This window comes from Medicago sativa, chromosome 3, assembly GCF_051527215.1.
Source record: "Medicago sativa cultivar Bolivia chromosome 3, Bolivia_mono, whole genome shotgun sequence".
NCBI lineage: Eukaryota > Viridiplantae > Streptophyta > Magnoliopsida > Fabales > Fabaceae > Medicago > Medicago sativa.
The window spans coordinates 74,280,052-74,297,842 of NC_140751.1; the positions used below are offsets into that span (position 1 = coordinate 74,280,052).

A 17,791-nucleotide genomic window follows, 5' to 3' on the forward strand; every position below is an offset into this window, starting at 1 on the left:
ATCCTTATGCACCGTGCATAAACACTTCACAACCATCAGATCTAGTGTACACGTGTAATAATCATAGGCTTCTCAAACTACACCAAATCAAACTTCATTTGCTTCAAGCATTTCTCTCACTAAAACATAAAGCTCTCCCTCTCTCTCTACAATTCAGATGAGTCTTCATCTCTTCCGGCCACACATGATGATTCCGGCGCGGTGGTCGCCGGCCAGAGGCGGCAGCGCCGTGCCGGAGAACCAAACTCACCCTTTTTAAAAACTAAAGCCATTTTTCAACATCCATTTTCGTTTTAAAGCCAAATCTGAACTCGGATCGCGCAAAAACACAACGAGAAGGAGTAGATCTAAAGATTAAAACCGGTTCGCTCCTCTTCTTCCCTCGCGTTTTCTTCAATCCAATGGTGCTGTGTTGATTGCTATATGTTATTGTTTCATCACTGTTTGTGTTCACGGTTTCAGATCTGAAGTTGTTACTGGATTCAAAATCTTTGTGATGTTAGAGGGATTTATGGCTGGGAAACTGCTAGAAACCATTAAGTACATCTAATGGTTTTCCACAGCAAAATGGTTTTGGCATTCCGGTACGGTGATGATGATGAACGATGGTGTTGATGATGAGATTGAAGATTCTGGAAACCATTTCCACAGCAAAATGAGTTTGGAGTACAACTCACAGAAACCATTTCCACAGCAAAATGGTTTTGGCATTCCGGTACGGTGATGATGACGGTGATGATGATGAACGACGGTGTTGATGATGAGATTGAAGATTCCAGTGGTGATGATGATGAACGGCGGTGATGATTCAGTTTGTTTTCGCGTTTGGTTCGTTTTGTTTTGTTTTGTTTTGTTTCCTTTGGGGGTGTAGGAAGCAATTATGTTGGGATTTATGCAAGGTGCATAAGGCATAACCGCTCCAGTAATTACCAACCAACAAACAACTTCCACAACATACCCTCCGTCCCGTTCGTTAATACAGAAATTATACAATGGCTACTTCTCTCTCGAATCAATCTCTATTGGCTTGTTCTTTTTCATCATCTTCTTCTTCATTCTCTTCAAAATCTCCAAAACCGCCCAATTTCGTTCATTTTCCATCTCGCCCCTTTTACGCCTCCAACACTATCTTGGGGTTTCCAACTCTCAATCCAATCTCCTCCCTCTTCGCTTCCAAAGATTCCTTTTCAAGTGTACGCTCTCTCTATCTCTGTTGTTTTTTTTTACATCACATACTTTTTGTTATTCGTTCTGTTAATTTTTTTTTTTTGTATACTCAAATAAGCTGTTTTCATAAGCTATCCCCAAGAGCTTATGAAAATAAGCTGAAAACAGCTTCTAACAGCTTATCCTCTCTCTGTCTTGTTTTTGCATAGACAAATGATAAAACAGACGAGACTCGGAATGATGAAGATAAACAAGATTTACCAAGCTTATTGGTCCTTATTAAAGCATACAAGAAAGCCTTTCTTAACGGCGATAGAAAGACCGCATTGTTGATTGAAGAAATAATACAATCAAAAGCAATTGAAAGGAATAAATTGATTCAGAAAGTATCTAGTTTATCGGCGGATAAAGTTTCTTGTAAAGAGCAATATCTCCGTTTGCAAGCGGATTTTGATAACTTTAGGAAAAGATGTGAGAAGGAAAGAATTAGCATTCAATCGGATGCTCAGCAAGAATTCATTAAAAAACTTCTGTTGATGGTGGACAGTTTTGAGAGAGTTAAACAACAGATTGAAGCGGAAACGGAGAAAGAGAAGAAGATTGATGCGAGCTATCAAAGTCTTTACAAGCAATTTGTAGAGACTTTGAGGAGTCATCATGTTTCTGTGGTAGCTACAGTTGGCAAGCCTTTTAATCCTTTGGTAAGTTAAATTTGAAAGTACCTTGTATCGATATTTAAATCAGTTACAGACTGTATGTTAAGAGAGAGTTTATTTGAGCAATGTTGTCAATCACGGATTGCGGAAAATAGCTGATAAAATTCCGCTGCACAATAGGGCTATAGCGCCACTATAGAAGTTGTTTGACAACATTTTGTACCACATAGCATATTATAGAACAATAGCGGTGCTATAGAGCCGCTGTAGCTGCTATTTAACAACCCTGATAGTGAGTGATGAAATTGTGGAACCAATGTTTAGCTTGCTAGGTTTGCTTTTGGCATTTAAGTTGCTTTTTAGAGAGATAGTACTGCACTGCTCTGTATCATGATCTTTAAATCTATCATCAGATATTTGCTTGTGATTATGGATTTATGACTGTAAGGCACACTACTACATTTTGATCTCACTGCCACGATTTTAAGATACTAAAAGTTGCATAGATGAGATGTTATTTGTTTTGGAATTGCTCAATATATATATTTTGTAGACCCCTAAAAAAGAAATATAGTATTTGGTCGATGTCATGGGGATTCGACAAAGTTTTATGTTGGCTGAAAAAAAATATATATATATATATAGATTTTGAAGAAAAATGTTTTTGCAAGAATGGTTTTGGTAGAAACAAATTAGTTTTTTTGTTTGGGAATTTTATACGGGCAATGTGAGTGGAGATTTGTTTGGGCACTCATAGACTCATAGTGAAAATCAACTCAAGTACTATCGAAAGGGATTCTGTTTTTATGTTATGTCTAAGGCCTCGTGGGACTTGGCTGCAAACCAAATTACAAATTACAGTTTTTTGTTTTTGTTAATCAAATGACCTTTTCTTTATGGCTAATTTGATTGTTGGTATCCCTATACTCCTGCCACATTCTCTGCGCTAAATTGTCTTTTGATTGCACTGTCACGGGAAAGAAACAGAAATTGAGTTTCATACATCTTACTTTTTCCTCTGGAAAGTGAAAATATCTTGTTGATAGTTTGTCTATTCTCATAGTCACCATGCTGCTTGTTTTCCAATCATATCTGGGCCCCTCAACCACATTATATGCTTGAAAACTAAAATGTGGACATCATTTCTGCCTATAGAAGGCATATTAGATGAAATCTTATAAATAGTTACCTACATTGCTATTGTTTAATTTGTTTTTGGAATACTTCTGTTGCAGATACATGAAGCCGTTGGACGTGAGGAGTCCGAAGTGTTTAAGGAAGGGATTATAATTAAAGAATCCCGTCGAGGTTTCTTGCTCAAAGATAAGGTTGTAAGGCCAGCACTTGTGAAGGTTTCCTTAGGTCCCGGGAATAAAAAATCTTCAGTGGCATCTACCCAGTCCTTGGAGCAGCCATCAACAGCTGCTAGAATTGATGAAAGATAATCTCTTGAACTTTCTCTTTTATTCATCAAAAGCCTAGTTCCACCTGCTTACCTGGTATCTTGTTATTGCTAAACTTGAAATGCTTCTGTTGTTCTATGGTATGTTGGCCCCAAGTGAGTATAGTCTATGATATGCTTCTATTGAAACTGCACTGAAGTTTTCGTTTCATCATTGAAAAAGGGAATTCATTTTGATCATGAAAAATTTATGAATTTATTGGACAATCGATTTTTATAAACCAGAAATTGTTCTTTCTTGAAATTTTCTGTTGCTATTGTCCATGATTTTGATGCGTAGAGTTTTTACAACATGTAATGCAGGATAGCGCTAGTGAGAACTTAACAGTACGCCTTAATATTTTGTCAGGCACTCATCAAAAAGCAACTAAAATTTGAGTTTTGAACATATGTGGAGCTCCTGTGTTTGCTTGATAAGTGTAGTTCTCTAGTAAACTCCTTTCATAAAATTGTGAGGGAATGACAACTGCATTTGCAGAGTAGAACTCTTTTATTTTATTAAAACATAATACAATAAACATGCCTACCAATCTATAGCTTTATACTGGTATTCAATTCATTTTATAATTGGATTGTGAAAATAATATTTGAAATTAGTTTTTAATTAAATTACATAAGACGAGTGCTAGCATCGCACTCTCTAACACACACCCTCTCTTTTATTGGTTAAAATTCACATGGGTCCTACCAAATCATGTGGATCCCATATAAATTTGGTGGGATCCATATAATTTTAGACCAATAAAAGATACTAATATATTGGAAAGTGTGTGTTGTGTTGTTACCATTATTCATGAAATATTTCAGTTTCCTAAGGTAAATGTTTGCATTTCTGTTATACTGTATCAAATATTATTCATGTAACCATAGTCTATGCAGATAGTATGTATGTGGGACCATTAATTTTCTCCTTTTATTTTGCAAATATTATTGATGTTGTTCATTTCCTGTCATACGGTGGTTGAATATAATTGAATAATTGACATACTTTCAGGTGTTATGGTTTTATCGCCTGTATTAGTTAGTTAATTTCAGATAGGAAATATACTGGCTTCATAGAAGAATTCAAACTGTGATTCATGTTATTGAGAGTTAGAGAAATAGAATGAAATTTACGAACAAAAAACTGAATAGTATGAAGGGAGGAAAATGATTAAACACAAAAGCGAGGAGGCCAAAATGACAATTGACATATTGTTTGCCTTTGTCTAAACATGCCCGGGCAAAATAGTCTTGCACCATACACGAATGTCTTTTTCATCATTAGATTAAAAAGTCACATTTTATCTCAGTTAATTTAATGATGAACTTTATTGATCCGATGATGAAAACTAATTTGTGTATGGTGTGAGACTTGTCTTACTTTTTTATTTTTTATTTTTTTTATTTTTTATTTTGTATTTGAAGAAGAATTGTCTTGTGCACCATCGTATCTTATTACAATTTATACACCATGTTTGACAAATTTTATCCCCCGAATGTTTGGAAGTATACTTCTGGATGGAAATAAAGTTTCTTTCTAGAAGTATATTTTGGCCAGTATCTGGAAAACTAGATCCAGCATACACCTAACATATCCTTTCCTTTTTTCCAGTTAATAATTGCTTTCATCAATAAATTAATGAAACTGACTAAAAAGTTTCAAAGTATTTAATTCAATTATTCTTTTTTTGACAAATAAGTTATTCTTTGTTGTTTTGGATGAGAAAGAATTTATTCTTAGTTTTGTAATCCAGTATTTGTTGTAAGTTAAAGAAAGGCAAGTGTCGAACATTGACATGTTTTAAAAGTGACAACCACTCACAAATGTTTTTTTTTTACTTATCCAGTTTAATGTTAATAAAATGATCAATATCAAATGGTTATAATCTAATGTCTGGATAAAATATAATCACAAAATAGTTTTTCATAAAAAATGTTATAGTTGACAAGCTCATCATCTACATTAGTAAATGACTTTTTTTTTTTGGTAACACATTAGTAAATGACTTTGATTTAGAAGCTCGTCCAATTATATATATATATATATATATATATATATATATATATATATATATATAAACTCGTCCATATAGCAATTATGGTTCAAACTTTGGTCGACGGTTATATTTTAAATTCAGCCATGCTATTTATTTTAATTTAGAATAGAACTGCTTCGGTTCTCATTAAAAACTCATCCAGAAAATATAAGAAGAAAATGAGAAAAGGATGAAAACTGGTAATCCCATACATATTCATTTTTCAGGACACGTGTATTAATTATTGATTTCCAAATATTTTTTTCTTCTAACCAAATAAGAAAAACTGTTTTCACGTCCTGTAATTTGATTTTTCAAAGAAGTATTTTTTTTTCTGTTGAATTATTCATTCAGTGGAACCAATTTTTATACTTATTCTACTCCTGTTAACAATTTTGAATCAAATATTACATTATATGATTTGACCAATGATTAGTTTGGGTTTTTTGTGATCAATTTTGAATGACATTAACTATTTTGTTTAGCAAGACAAAAAGTAGATAAAAATAAAAAGAGAAGTACAAAGAATTAGAGAACATAGTCTTGACCCAATTAAACCACACATGAGTGTTTTAGTCATCCCAAAATGGAATTACAAACAACCAAAAATCGTATGAAATCAACCCTAAAGAGTATTCAAAATAGAAAATTAGCCTTGAATGGGATAAAAACCACCGCCAATTCCGATGGTCCATCAAAGTTGGAGCACGAAGCAACAAACACGCATTAACACAATCCATCGAACTCATAATACGAGTGCAAAACCAAATAACACGATGAACCCGAACCAACAACCCAATGCTAGCACAACGAAAACGCAAACCAGTAGTAGCGAATTGCAATAAACAGATCAACAACAACAACCTATAAGTGAATCTTCCAAATCGTGAAGTACAAAAAACCAGTCATAAAATCGCCCTTTTGTACAGGGTTAAGGGACAACATGTTTGCTTGGATCCATACGACGAAGATCCAAAGGAGTAGGAAACAGGTAAGAACGACTAGAGCCATAGGCGACAATGGAAGGCCACCGAAGAATATGCAATCGTGAGGGGAATGCATACAACCGGTGTTGATGTCTACGTCTTGGAGGGACAATGTGGATTAGTGGAGGAGAAGAGGATGATTGGTGGCGGTGGACGGTGGGAAGGCCTGCTGAGGGGTAGGGAGAGAAGAGAGCTTCCAAATGACATTAAATTGATACTCTCTTCGTTTCAAAATACGTCACAGCCAACCAATTTACATATGTTAATTCACTACTTTGATCGTTAATATATTTAATTATCTAAAGTAAAAAAATTATAAAAATTTAGTATTTTAAAAATATTTATCGAAACAAATCGAACAATATCTTATATATTAATATTTGTATTTATATACTCCCTCCGTCTCACAATAATTGTCTCTTTACCCATTTTTCTTGTTCTCAAAATAATTGTCACTTTAGAATACCAATGCAGCATTTATTATTTTTTTCCATTATTATACCCTTATTTATTGAATTTCATCCAACTTAACTACTCCACTAACTACAATTAATAAGGGTGTTTTAGTAAATGATACTAAATTTACCATCAAAATCAACACAATTAATCATTTCCTCAATAATCGTGCATAAACCTTAAACGACTACTCCCTCCGGTCACATTTATAAGCAAAAAACAATTTTTTAGGTTCATTGAATGATTAACGTATCTAGTCTATATAAAGATCAAATACATCAAATATTCAATGAATCTAAAAATGTGATTTTTGCTTATAAATGTGACCGGAGGGAGTATTATTTAGAGACGGAGGGAGTATTAGTTAAAAGGTATGATCAAAATAAATATGCAACACACATTGCAAAAAAGTGATGCCTACTCCCTCCGGTCCTTATTACTAAGAAAAAGTTGACTTTTTAGGTTCATAGAATAATTAATGTATCTTAGTGTAAATATAGACTAGATACATCACTTACACAATGAACCAAAAAAATCAATTGTTTTTTATAATAAGGACCGGAGGGAGTATTAACCAAGCGAGTTTGATTTGTTGACTTCGATTTTATTGTCAGTTTATAAAAGAGAGCTTAACACAAACAACGTGTGTCATAATTTAAATCCTCTACTAGAAGCCACCATCCTCGTATCTTTCATGAAAGAGAATATGTCAAACGAGCAATGATAAGTGAACACAAAAATACCAAACACAAAAATGACATCAGGACTAGTCTTGTAATTTCCATCAAGATTTAATGGCATAATTGAGAATACATGTAGAAATGAGGGTTTTTTTTTTTTTTAACAATTTCTTCCTCTACTTCTCTCTGTCTCTCTGAACAGCCACCACCACCACTCTCCCACCACACACCACCCACCTTCCTCTACAAGCCGTTCAGATTTGACTTCTCCATTACAACCACTGTTCCGTCCTCTATGGCCGCCAACTGCTGAAACTCACAGATCCGCCACCAAAGGACAGATCTGAGCGACGCCGGCATCTGCGAGGTCAGGAGAGTGACGCGGGCACCTGCGAGATAGGTTCAGTCCACAACAACCTTCGTTCCAACCACCATACCACCGCCATTGTCATTCATAACCGCCACCGGCGTTACAACACCCTCCATCCTCAACCGCCATCGTCCTCACCACCATCACACTGTTCGGATCTGCTCTCCCTCACACCATCCTCGTCGTCGGAAATCCAGTCACTGCCGCTAGTACCTCGTTGCCGGTGAGAGTTGCAGAGAAGGTTTTTTCAAATGAGAGAAAGAGAGAGGAGAGCTGTACGTGGGAGCATGACAACAGAGAAATAAGAAAAATAACAAAAAAGAGTACATGTTAACAGTAGAAATACGGTGGTGTCGTATTTGTGAATGTTATTTTGTGTCCATTTATCATTTCTGTATACCAAATAGGCAACTCTTTTTTTTTTTTGATAAAACCAAATAGGCAACTCACAAATGTAAAAAAATGAAGAGAAAAAAAATCCTTGAAAAAGAAAAAACGGAAAGAAAAAAAAGTGGGTCCACGAATCAACGACTTAACATAAAAAACACCACAAAATGAACCTAGCCCACAATTCCATCTACATGCAATCCAATTTAAGAAACATCTTATCGTAAATCATATTAAAATAATAAAATCCACCCAATAAATCAATAAATTAATTAAATGTTCATATGTTAATTAATTAAATTTCCAAAGAGTACCAACCCAAACCCCAATGTTCAACTTCCCTGCTACATTCACATATTCCCATTCATATTCTTTACGCTACCTTATTATCCCTCAATTCCATTCAGGTTCATTCTTCACTCTTCATTTTCTTCTTAACCCTTTTCCACATTCCTCATTTTCACCCTTTCTTCGTTTTCATGCATTCTCTTTCTAATTCTAATATGCTACAAACATCCTCTTCACCCTTACCTTGTTATTCTCACACCACCCATTATTGTTGTCCTTGTTATTGTTGTTGCTGTTTTTGAACATACCCATTACTTCAATTTTTAAAAAATTTCATTTTTTTGTTATTGTTGTTTCTGAAACCACCCATTATCTGAATTTTTAAAAAAAATCGATTTTTTTGAATTGGGTATTTTTGTTTGGGTTGATCCATGGATGCACAAGCGGGTTTATCACTGGGGTTAAACGCTACCATGCCATCTCCAACAAATTCATCAAATGGGTCACTCACTGATAACTCTTTTTCATTCCATTTGAATTCAAAACCAAACCCTTCTCTTTCATGGCGTTTACTTCATGAAAAACCAGACAACAATGTTCATGTTAATCTCATTAAACAAGAACAAGATGAAGTTGTTGATGGTGATGGTGAAGAAGAAGGTGAAACAATTGATTTCATGGGTAGGCCTATTTGTTTCAAGAGGAGATTAGAGGAAGAAACACAACAAAGTTTTGTTCCGGCGAAGCGTGTCGCGGTGGATTCTAAGGCTGTGAGTTGGGGGAATCAACCTTTGAGTGTTGCTGATCCTGAAATATTTACTATTATGGAGAAGGAAAAGTTGAGACAGTTTAAAGGAATTGAATTAATTGCTTCTGAGAATTTTGTTTGCAGGGCTGTGATGGAAGCACTTGGTAGTCATTTGACTAATAAGTATTCAGAGGGAATGCCGGGAGCGAAATATTATACCGGTAATCAGTATATTGATCAGCTTGAGTTTCTGTGTTGTGAGCGTGCATTGAATGCTTTTGATCTTGATTCAAGTAATTGGGGTGTTAATGTTCAGCCTTATTCATGTACTTCAGCTAATTTTGCTGTTTATACTGGTCTTTTGAATCCTGGTGATAGGATTATGGGTTTGGATTCGGCGTCTGGTGGACATTTGAGTCATGGTTATTATACTCATGGTGGGAAGAAGGTTTCGGCGGCTTCTATATTTTTTGAGACTTTGCCTTATAAGGTTAATCCTTTGACTGGTTATATTGATTATGATAAGGTTGAGGAGAAAGCTGTGGATTATAGGCCGAAGATACTTATTTGTGGTGGTAGTTCTTATCCTAGAGAATGGGATTATGCGAGGTTTAGGAAGATTGCTGATAAATGTGGAGCTGTTTTGATGTGTGACATGGCTCATATCAGTGGTCTTGTTGCGGCTAAGGTATATTTACTTTTCTCTTATTTTGTTCAACTAGTTTATGAGTTTTACTTGTTTTGGGATCAGTGCTGTTCTCAATTGATACTATTTGAAGGGTAGAGTTAGATATATGGTTTAGAACACGTAAGATGTCGTGACTTTGCTTTATAGACATGTTTGGATATGTTCCTGTCTTATTGTGTATGTGATTGACAAAAGTAAAATTAGTTTGAATGAATTTGACATTAGACAAAGTAGTATATTGCTAGCAATATCTCTGTAGACAACGATATGTATTCCTTAGTTCTAGCATGTTAGGAAGGATGGAAAGCAAAATGACCTCACCTTTTTTGGCTCTTTCGTATCATCGAGTTTGATGGAATTGACTTTTTGAAGTGTAATTCTATTTGAAAGTGGGTATTTATTTTTTCTTTTATTTCCGTTAATCACCTTCATGAAGGAAACTAATTGCCGGGGGGTTTACTATTTGCCTGTTTGGTGGAATGTAAATTGCCTAGATGGTTCCAAAAATATGCATAAACTGAAGTCGTGTATCTAATCTTTGTCCGGTTTTCATGGTAAAGGTCATGTTTACTTTGTGAAAACATTTCCTTTTTTCATTTTCTAAAATGTATATTCCATTTTAAGTTGCTAATACAAAGATGTGAGACTCCTGAAGTGAACCATTATAATGAAGAGAAGATGAAATACTAGATCGAGATGATGCATTTTTGGAAATAATAAAAACAACTATTTTGGCATTTACAGTGTTTCCGAAAAATTCACACAATTGTTCACTTTAAGAGTCTATTATCTTCATGTTAGATAGGAAAATTAACACAAACTTTCGAAAATGAAAATAGAAAACGTTATCATAAAGTAAACGGGGCTTAATATTTCTTTTGGTGGGCAAATGTTAGTTGTTTGTGAAATGTGAGTGGATAGTGGGATTTGAACCTTGTCCTTTTATGAATCACATCTCCTATATCCCACACCCCTAACAACCAAGTCATCCTTTTAATCATTCGTATACAGTATTGTTAATTGAAGAAATTTCACGTGTGTAACCGGACTATAATCTTTTTTTTTTTTTTTTTTTTTAATTGCTTGTCTACCAATTATGCTGTTCTTTTTTATTTGTTTGGCGCTTTGTAAAAGGTTTTATTTTTCCATAGCATGACTTGACACGCTTTTAACCTTCATGTATATTGACAATTGTTTTTACTTTTTACAGGAAGTTGCGAGTCCATTTGATTACTGTGATATTGTAACCTCAACAACCCACAAAAGTCTTCGAGGTCCAAGAGGAGGTATTGTCTTTTACCGAAAAGGGCCAAAACCAAGGAAGCAAGGCTTTGTTCTTAATCATGGAGATGATAATAGTAATTATGATTTTGAGGAGAAGATAAACTTTGCTTTATACCCATCGTTACAAGGAGGTCCCCACAACAATCACATTGCTGCTCTTGCCATAGCTTTGAAACAAGTTGCGACTCCAGAGTATAAAGCATACATGCAGCAGGTGAAGAGAAATGCACAAGCATTAGCAGCTGCTTTGTTGAAAAGAAAATGCAGATTGGTTACTGATGGTACTGACAATCATCTTTTGCTCTGGGATATAACTGCACTCGGTTTAATTGGTACTTTTCTCGAGCTGCCTCTGTTTTGTTTTTCATATATGCTATAATCAAATTAAAAGTGAATATGATGGTTTTTTTTGTCCATATTACAAGTTATTATTTTTAACCATGTTGCTAAATGATGAAAAATACAAGTGCCTTAAATTTTATGATTATGTCCCTGATATATTAAAAGTGTATGCTCATTGTACTTGAACTTGTTATGTATTTCAATGCAATGCAAGTTCTTTATTTCAATTATTAATTTATATAAATTCATAAAATGCACAAGTCAATTCTTTGTGGTTTAATTACTTTTTATCATTTTTCATTCAAGTAAATGAAAAATTCTATGTAGTATTTGTTTAAGTCAGTACTAACATACAACAACAAAAATCTATCTTTATCCCACTAGGTTGCCTTCTTTTCATTTTGCTACCTTAACTTATCACTCTTCTCCTCCTGAGGACTATTTGCCAAGATATGCGAGGTTTATCTTCATCATTTTTATAACAAATATGTTTTCAAGTTGACTTTATTTTGCCATCCAAAGACTTTCAAATTTGTATCAATTGGTTGTGTAAATTATTTTGTTCATTTTAAAGTACCTAGAAACTATTTATGAATTTGTTAGATCGGGTTCTTTGATGTTCAACTCTTATATTGTTGATGAGCAATAGACAGTTAGTAGGAGTCTCTGTATGGGTGTCCTTTTAACTCAAGGTTGTGTTTACTCGATAAGTAATGGTCAGATTTTGCAAATGTTGCAGTATGTTCTTTTAGCCTAAAATTATTTTTGGAATTTTTCCTTTTCAAATTCAAAGTATCTGTTTTATGCACATCTGTCCCCATTTTTTTAATAGATGTATGGTTTACAAGATTTGAGTAATACAAAATAGAGATATTTGACTAAGTGGTGGCAAGGTGCAAGAAAAGAATAGAAAAGAAGAAATAGATATGATGTGCCAGCCTCTGTTGTTGAGTTTTGTATAGTAAAGATGCTAATGTATATTTTTGTTATAATTTTGAAATCTAGTATCTTGTTTGTTTGTGTCTGTTACTCATGATTTCCTATATTCCTTTTGTCTTATAAATTTGTACTTAAAGCTGACTTGAGCATGCTCTCCCTATCATCTTATTATGTTTATACAGACAGAAACTATGAGAAGGTTTGTGAGGCGTGTCACATCACTCTCAATAAGTGTGCCATTTATGGTTCTATTTCTTCTGGAGGAGTGAGAATCGGTGAGTATCTCTCATATAGTTAACCCGAAGTCAAAGTATTAAAATAGTTTCAGTTTACGTTAATTTTTTTGGTCGATTATGTTTGCAAGCGCAGTAAATATGTGTTTACCTTTACCATACTATTTAGTTTAGTATTTTGAGTCCATGCTTGGTTTGTCACTGTTTCATAAGAACATGTCTTTGATTCAAAGTCTAAACGTAATCGATTCCATATAAGATCCAATATCCACATATTTAACAAATGGTAATATCTTATTTTGTTGGAATTAATGTAAAGACGAGAAAGTCTGCATTGTACTCACACCCTACTACTCTATACTATTCTTGTGCTGGAGACCATAGAAGATTTGTTTTTCAAGTAGAAGTTGTTATTAAAGTCTAAGCTCTTATTCCCCACTCTGTTGGAAGGAAAAATGTGTTTTAGGAAACTTTTGGGGAAGGTATCTGAGCGAAAGCTGTTATTTTTTCTTTTTGAAAAAAAGTTTATGGAAAATGAGTTTTGGGAAAACTTCATTAGCAAATCAACTTTATATACAGTCTCATTTATTCTTGGGCTTTAACTTTTTTAATGTTTAAACAAATTACTATCGGGTCTTTTGAATGGCCTTACGTTTAATTATTGCTAAAAATCCTTTATTTTATTGGTATTCAGGAACTCCTGCAATGACATCAAGAGGCTGTTTAGAGGACGATTTTGAGACCATGGCAGATTTTCTTCTGAGGGCAGCTCAGATTACCAGCATTATACAGAGGGAACATGGTAAATCATGCAAAGATTTTCTCAAGGGTCTTCAGAGTAATAAAGATATTTTTGACCTCAGAAATCGGGTTGAGACATTTGGCTCCCAGTTTGAAATGCCAGGATTCAATTATTGATTTTAGAGTGCAAACCTTCCATCCATTCATACCCGGACATTATTATACTTCCTGGCTTACCATGTTTTGAATTATTTTTCCATGGTATCTAGTCAGATTTTTATATTCTTCTCATTACTCTTTTATTTATCAAGTTAGCTCTTGTAAATAAGTATGCAGACCATACACTGAACTGCAATTTTCCAGTTATTACTTAGCGATTGTACAAATTATGCTAGGTCCATACTCTTTTGGTTTTGGAGAAACATCAGCAAAATTACATGACAATGTTATTTGGCACTCTTGTTGATGGATACAAATTCTCTGCTTTAATAATTCTTGACTGTGATTTAAATCCATGGTCGAGTTTGTTTAACGTTAATTTACTTATTGTATAATCTAAGTCATTCGATCTGGATTCAATGGTCAAGAGTCACTACCGTGTGTAACTGGCTGTGTGTTATTTGAAGTAAGCATGAGTTTATTTTGTAGTCATCACTAACCTGTGTTTCTGTCCTTATTCCTGTTTATGGAGCCTAACATGCTTGAGGTTATTGTCACCAGCATCATACTCTCATATTTGACTCAAGTTTTTACTTTATAGTACCACTTTCGTGTGATTAAGAAGCAGTCTTTGTTTGTACATTTACCAGTGCTTTTAATGCTGGTAACAGCTGTTGAACAGGCAGCAAGCAGGAGCAGCAGACATTTCTTACCTACGGCATAATGCATTATATTACTTTCTTTTTTGTCTGCATCTTTGCACTTTGAGTATTATTTTATTGTTTGATTTTAAAGCATTTACTTATATTGAACCCTTATAAGGAGGCAAGGCATGAATTTGCGGCAAGGGACAAAAAGCATGAGATACGGTTAGAATTAAGAAAGTGACCTCTGAATTTTTTGTGATATATTTAAAACAACCCAAAACCCCAAAAAGTGGAAGTTGAAGAATTTTGAAACAGAACAAAATTCTGAATTCTGAGTGTGAGAGACAGAAAGAGAGAGACTTGTCAGGCAATGGGAGAATGTGGTGAGAGGAAGTTTTGATGTTCATCATAGTTTATATTGCTTTCAAATTGAACCATATCAGACAAAAGCTAAGCCAAGAGCAAAAGAAGCTGGCTTTGGAGTTAAAGCAGTTCAGGAATCTCAGAGTGCAACAGTTCAAAGCATCCCTTTCCATTATTCTTTCTGGACTAAAACTAGAATGAATGATTAGTCATTTTCTTTGGCAAAACTTACAACCTCTTTCAATCTTTCAAATTCAATGTTAACAATAAAGAGAATAAAAAAAAAAAAAGCAATCACTACCATAGAAAAAAGCATTTTAAATTTCACCCTATTACACTATTCTGTCATCAGTGTTTGCCTTCTTATGTCTAAGATCATGGGTCTCTTTTTCACTTTCTTTTTTCCCTTCCACTTTTTTGGTTACTACTTATTCCCTTTTACTTTTGTCCTTTTCCTCACCAGCTGTAATTAGTTAGAGGAGGGAGAAATGGAAGTTTCCCAAATAATTTAACTCTACTCTAGTGCAAGAAGTTAAAACTAAATTAAACAAATGATTTTTTTTACCTAAAGTTTTTCACATCAAATACAATGCCTTTTGATTTTTATGTACATTTTATTTGTGTATTATTGAAAAGTTTGTACTAAGTTGTAGAAGATGAAAAGCAATAAAAATATAGATAAATATATTTGGTGTCTGTATTTTGATGTTAAAATAACACAACTCGTTAAATTGATCTACTAATCTATTATAAATGTTGTTTTCAAATCCACAACTACATTAAATTAAATTTTAGAATCTTCTTTACAGGCTTCTTCTGCTTGGAAAAAAGACTTAGGCAGTGGCATGAAATTTTTCATGTTTTTCAACTAAGGTAAAAGTGAAAAACAAAACAAAACACCACAAAAGATAACTTCTAATAAGAAAAAAAAAAGGGTTAATAGAAGGTACAACAACCCCATCAACTGTTACTCTAATCTCTAACCATTTTTTTTTTCTTTCCTTTCAAGGAAACTTTTTCTTCTTCTTCTTCTTCAATAGTTCAATTCCACAATTACTAAAATAATTGACTTATTTTTTCACCTATGACTACAAAAGTCCAAAAGCTTCTTCCTTCCTTCAACCATCTCATCAAAGAAATCATCAAGTTGAGCAATAATATTATCAGCACCAGATCTAAGAACACCAAAAGAGTTTCTCAAATTATCAACTCTTTCTCTAATACCAACTTCATTTTCCCATTCCATCATTGAACCTTTTCTCTCCATTTCACCTCTAAGATCTTCTATAACAACCTTTGATCTTCTAAACTCATGTAACAACATCCCTGGCCCACCATTGATCCCTGCCATCTCCGCCGCCACACGCTGTTGTAATCTTGCTGTTGAGATCATAAAAGATGATCCAAGAAATAAACAACCTTCGTATTCATAATCCTCGTACCCTCCGAAGATCAAATCCGATGATTCTGGATAACAATAGACCAAACCGTATAAGAGGATCATTAATAACAACGAACTCACGTTTCTCATTGCGTATAAAACACCTCTGAAACCGTTGAAACCGTTTAGTTTTGATTCAATTGAAACTCTTTCATCAAAACGTAATGAAAGTGGTTGAATCCTTGTTTCCATTAAAGCACGATTCTCTTCTTCTAGCCCAACTGCTTCTCTTCTACATCCTGATATTGCTCTTATAATCTGCATCATCAAAAACCAAACAAAAAGCGTTTTTTTCAATGTTCTGTTCTTGTTGACATGCAAAAAATGAATGAAGAAATTTCAAAAAAAGATTGAATTTTTTCATGTGGGTATGATTCAAATTTGGAAAAAAAATTAAATTTTTTCATGTGGATATGAATGAAATTTGAAAAAAGATAGAATTTTTTCATGTGGGTGTGAATGAAATTTGAAAAAGATAGAATTTTTTGATGTGGGTAAGAATCAAAACCTGTCGAGAGATTTGAGGGGTGATGTGAATATGAGAATCAAGAGTTGAAGTGATGTTTGAAGCAGCAGAGTAATAATTTTCAATTCCAGAAATGCCAGACTTAAGAACATGACAAGCTTCCCAAAGCTTAGAACTTTCATCCATGTATTCATCAAGCCATTTATCACCAACTGGTAGATGAAGCTTTTGAACCAAAAGGGTCAATTGTGTGTGTAAAGATCGAAGTAAAGAAAGTGTTCTTTGAAGGAATTGAATTGACATGAAGTTGTTTGTTAAGAACACTCTTTCTAGATCATCTATTCCTCTTGTTAGAAATGAGTAGAATCCATTCACTGAGTTTGTTGATGAAGGATCCATTTTTCTTTTGTTAAGTTGTTAAAGTTTTGTGGAAATTGAAAAAATTTGAGAATATGAAGATTTTAAGGGGAAAAAAAAGATCAAGAAAAGTGTATTGGAGGAGTGAGAAGGGAGAGAGGTTTGTGAAGAGGGAGGAGATATTTAAATTGAGAGAGAGTGGAAGAAGCATAAGGGAAAAAAAAGGAGAATTTTGAGGGGAAAAAAAAAGAGAAGAAAAGTGAAAGGAATTGGAAGAAGGGAATATCTTAGAAGCTCAGGTTTCTAAGGTTGAAAAGGATTGTTGGGGGCAATGATGGGTGTTTCCTACAGAGGGGAAAGGATGATTGGTAATATGCCATTTTCATTGTTTAATGGACACAAAAAAGAAGATAGGCAAAAAAAGAAGACAATCAAATTTTTAGAAAAGGGATTTTGGAAAATATTAAGAGAAAGAGGAGAAAAAAATGAGGACAAGTCATTAGCAATGAAGAAAATGAGAGGATGAGTGGGAGGGATGGACTATGGAGAAACAAGGTCAATGACCCAAAACAAACCCATCTTTATAAAATACATATATACAAATTTTTGATACGATGGTATACCTGACATCGTATGAAATACACTAAAGATGGTGTTCAAAATACGGTGGTATACCTAACATCATAGATAATATAGAATGCGCTCGAAATATGATGTTTGATGTCAAACTTTAATATCTAAAACAAATAGGTTATAATATATACTAATCTTTTGAGTTTTTTCCTTTTCCTTCTTTTGGTGTGTCAACCTTTAAACAATGATTTCTCCAAACTCATTCCATTTATTTGTATTATTTGGATATATTTTAGTATATTTTAAGGGAAAGAAACCGAAGAAGAGGGCGCAAGTTAGT

General features: G+C 33.9%; 3 protein-coding genes across 3 annotated transcripts; 2 read left to right on the forward strand and 1 right to left on the reverse strand.

The window, feature by feature from the left end:
- The first annotated feature begins 935 nt into the window (after positions 1 to 935).
- LOC146940101 (Co-chaperone GrpE family protein) lies at positions 936 to 3,529 on the forward strand. Its single transcript, XM_085753714.1, has 3 exons — positions 936 to 1,193; positions 1,377 to 1,868; positions 3,059 to 3,529. The coding sequence occupies exons 1-3, from the start codon at positions 993 to 995 to the stop codon at positions 3,266 to 3,268; spliced, it is 903 nt and encodes a 300-aa protein (XP_085609840.1). The 5' UTR covers positions 936 to 992; the 3' UTR covers positions 3,269 to 3,529.
- A 4,980-nt stretch (positions 3,530 to 8,509) lies between these two features.
- On the forward strand, positions 8,510 to 13,921 carry LOC146940102 (serine hydroxymethyltransferase 7-like). Its single transcript, XM_085753715.1, has 4 exons — positions 8,510 to 9,906; positions 11,117 to 11,522; positions 12,654 to 12,746; positions 13,399 to 13,921. Exons 1-4 carry the CDS (start codon positions 8,902 to 8,904, stop codon positions 13,620 to 13,622), a joined length of 1,728 nt encoding a protein of 575 aa, XP_085609841.1. The 5' UTR covers positions 8,510 to 8,901; the 3' UTR covers positions 13,623 to 13,921.
- Positions 13,922 to 15,340: 1,419 nt separating this feature from the next.
- LOC146940103 (uncharacterized) lies at positions 15,341 to 17,463 on the reverse strand. The gene is made up of 2 exons (XM_085753716.1): positions 16,564 to 17,463; positions 15,341 to 16,313 (listed from the first exon to the last, which is right to left on the reverse strand). The coding sequence occupies exons 1-2, from the start codon at positions 16,918 to 16,920 to the stop codon at positions 15,693 to 15,695; spliced, it is 978 nt and encodes a 325-aa protein (XP_085609842.1). The 5' UTR covers positions 16,921 to 17,463; the 3' UTR covers positions 15,341 to 15,692.
- Between the last annotated feature and the right edge of the window lie 328 nt (positions 17,464 to 17,791).

Bases quoted from the DNA above. Each gene is read 5' to 3' on its own strand.
- LOC146940101 (XM_085753714.1), top strand. From the start codon at position 993: ATGGCTACTTCTCTCTCGAATCAATCTCTATTGGCTTGTTCTTTTTCA. The intron at 1,194-1,376 runs GTACGCTCTCTC...GTTTTTGCATAG, and splicing joins CCAAAGATTCCTTTTCAAGT to ACAAATGATAAAACAGACGA. The intron at 1,869-3,058 runs GTAAGTTAAATT...CTTCTGTTGCAG, and splicing joins GCAAGCCTTTTAATCCTTTG to ATACATGAAGCCGTTGGACG.
- LOC146940102 (XM_085753715.1), top strand. From the start codon at position 8,902: ATGGATGCACAAGCGGGTTTATCACTGGGGTTAAACGCTACCATGCCA. The intron at 11,523-12,653 runs GTACTTTTCTCG...ATGTTTATACAG, and splicing joins AACTGCACTCGGTTTAATTG to ACAGAAACTATGAGAAGGTT. The intron at 12,747-13,398 runs GTGAGTATCTCT...ATTGGTATTCAG, and splicing joins TTCTGGAGGAGTGAGAATCG to GAACTCCTGCAATGACATCA.
- LOC146940103 (XM_085753716.1), bottom strand. From the start codon at position 16,920: ATGGATCCTTCATCAACAAACTCAGTGAATGGATTCTACTCATTTCTA. The intron at 16,314-16,563 runs GTTTTGATTCTT...TTGATGATGCAG, and splicing joins CCCCTCAAATCTCTCGACAG to ATTATAAGAGCAATATCAGG.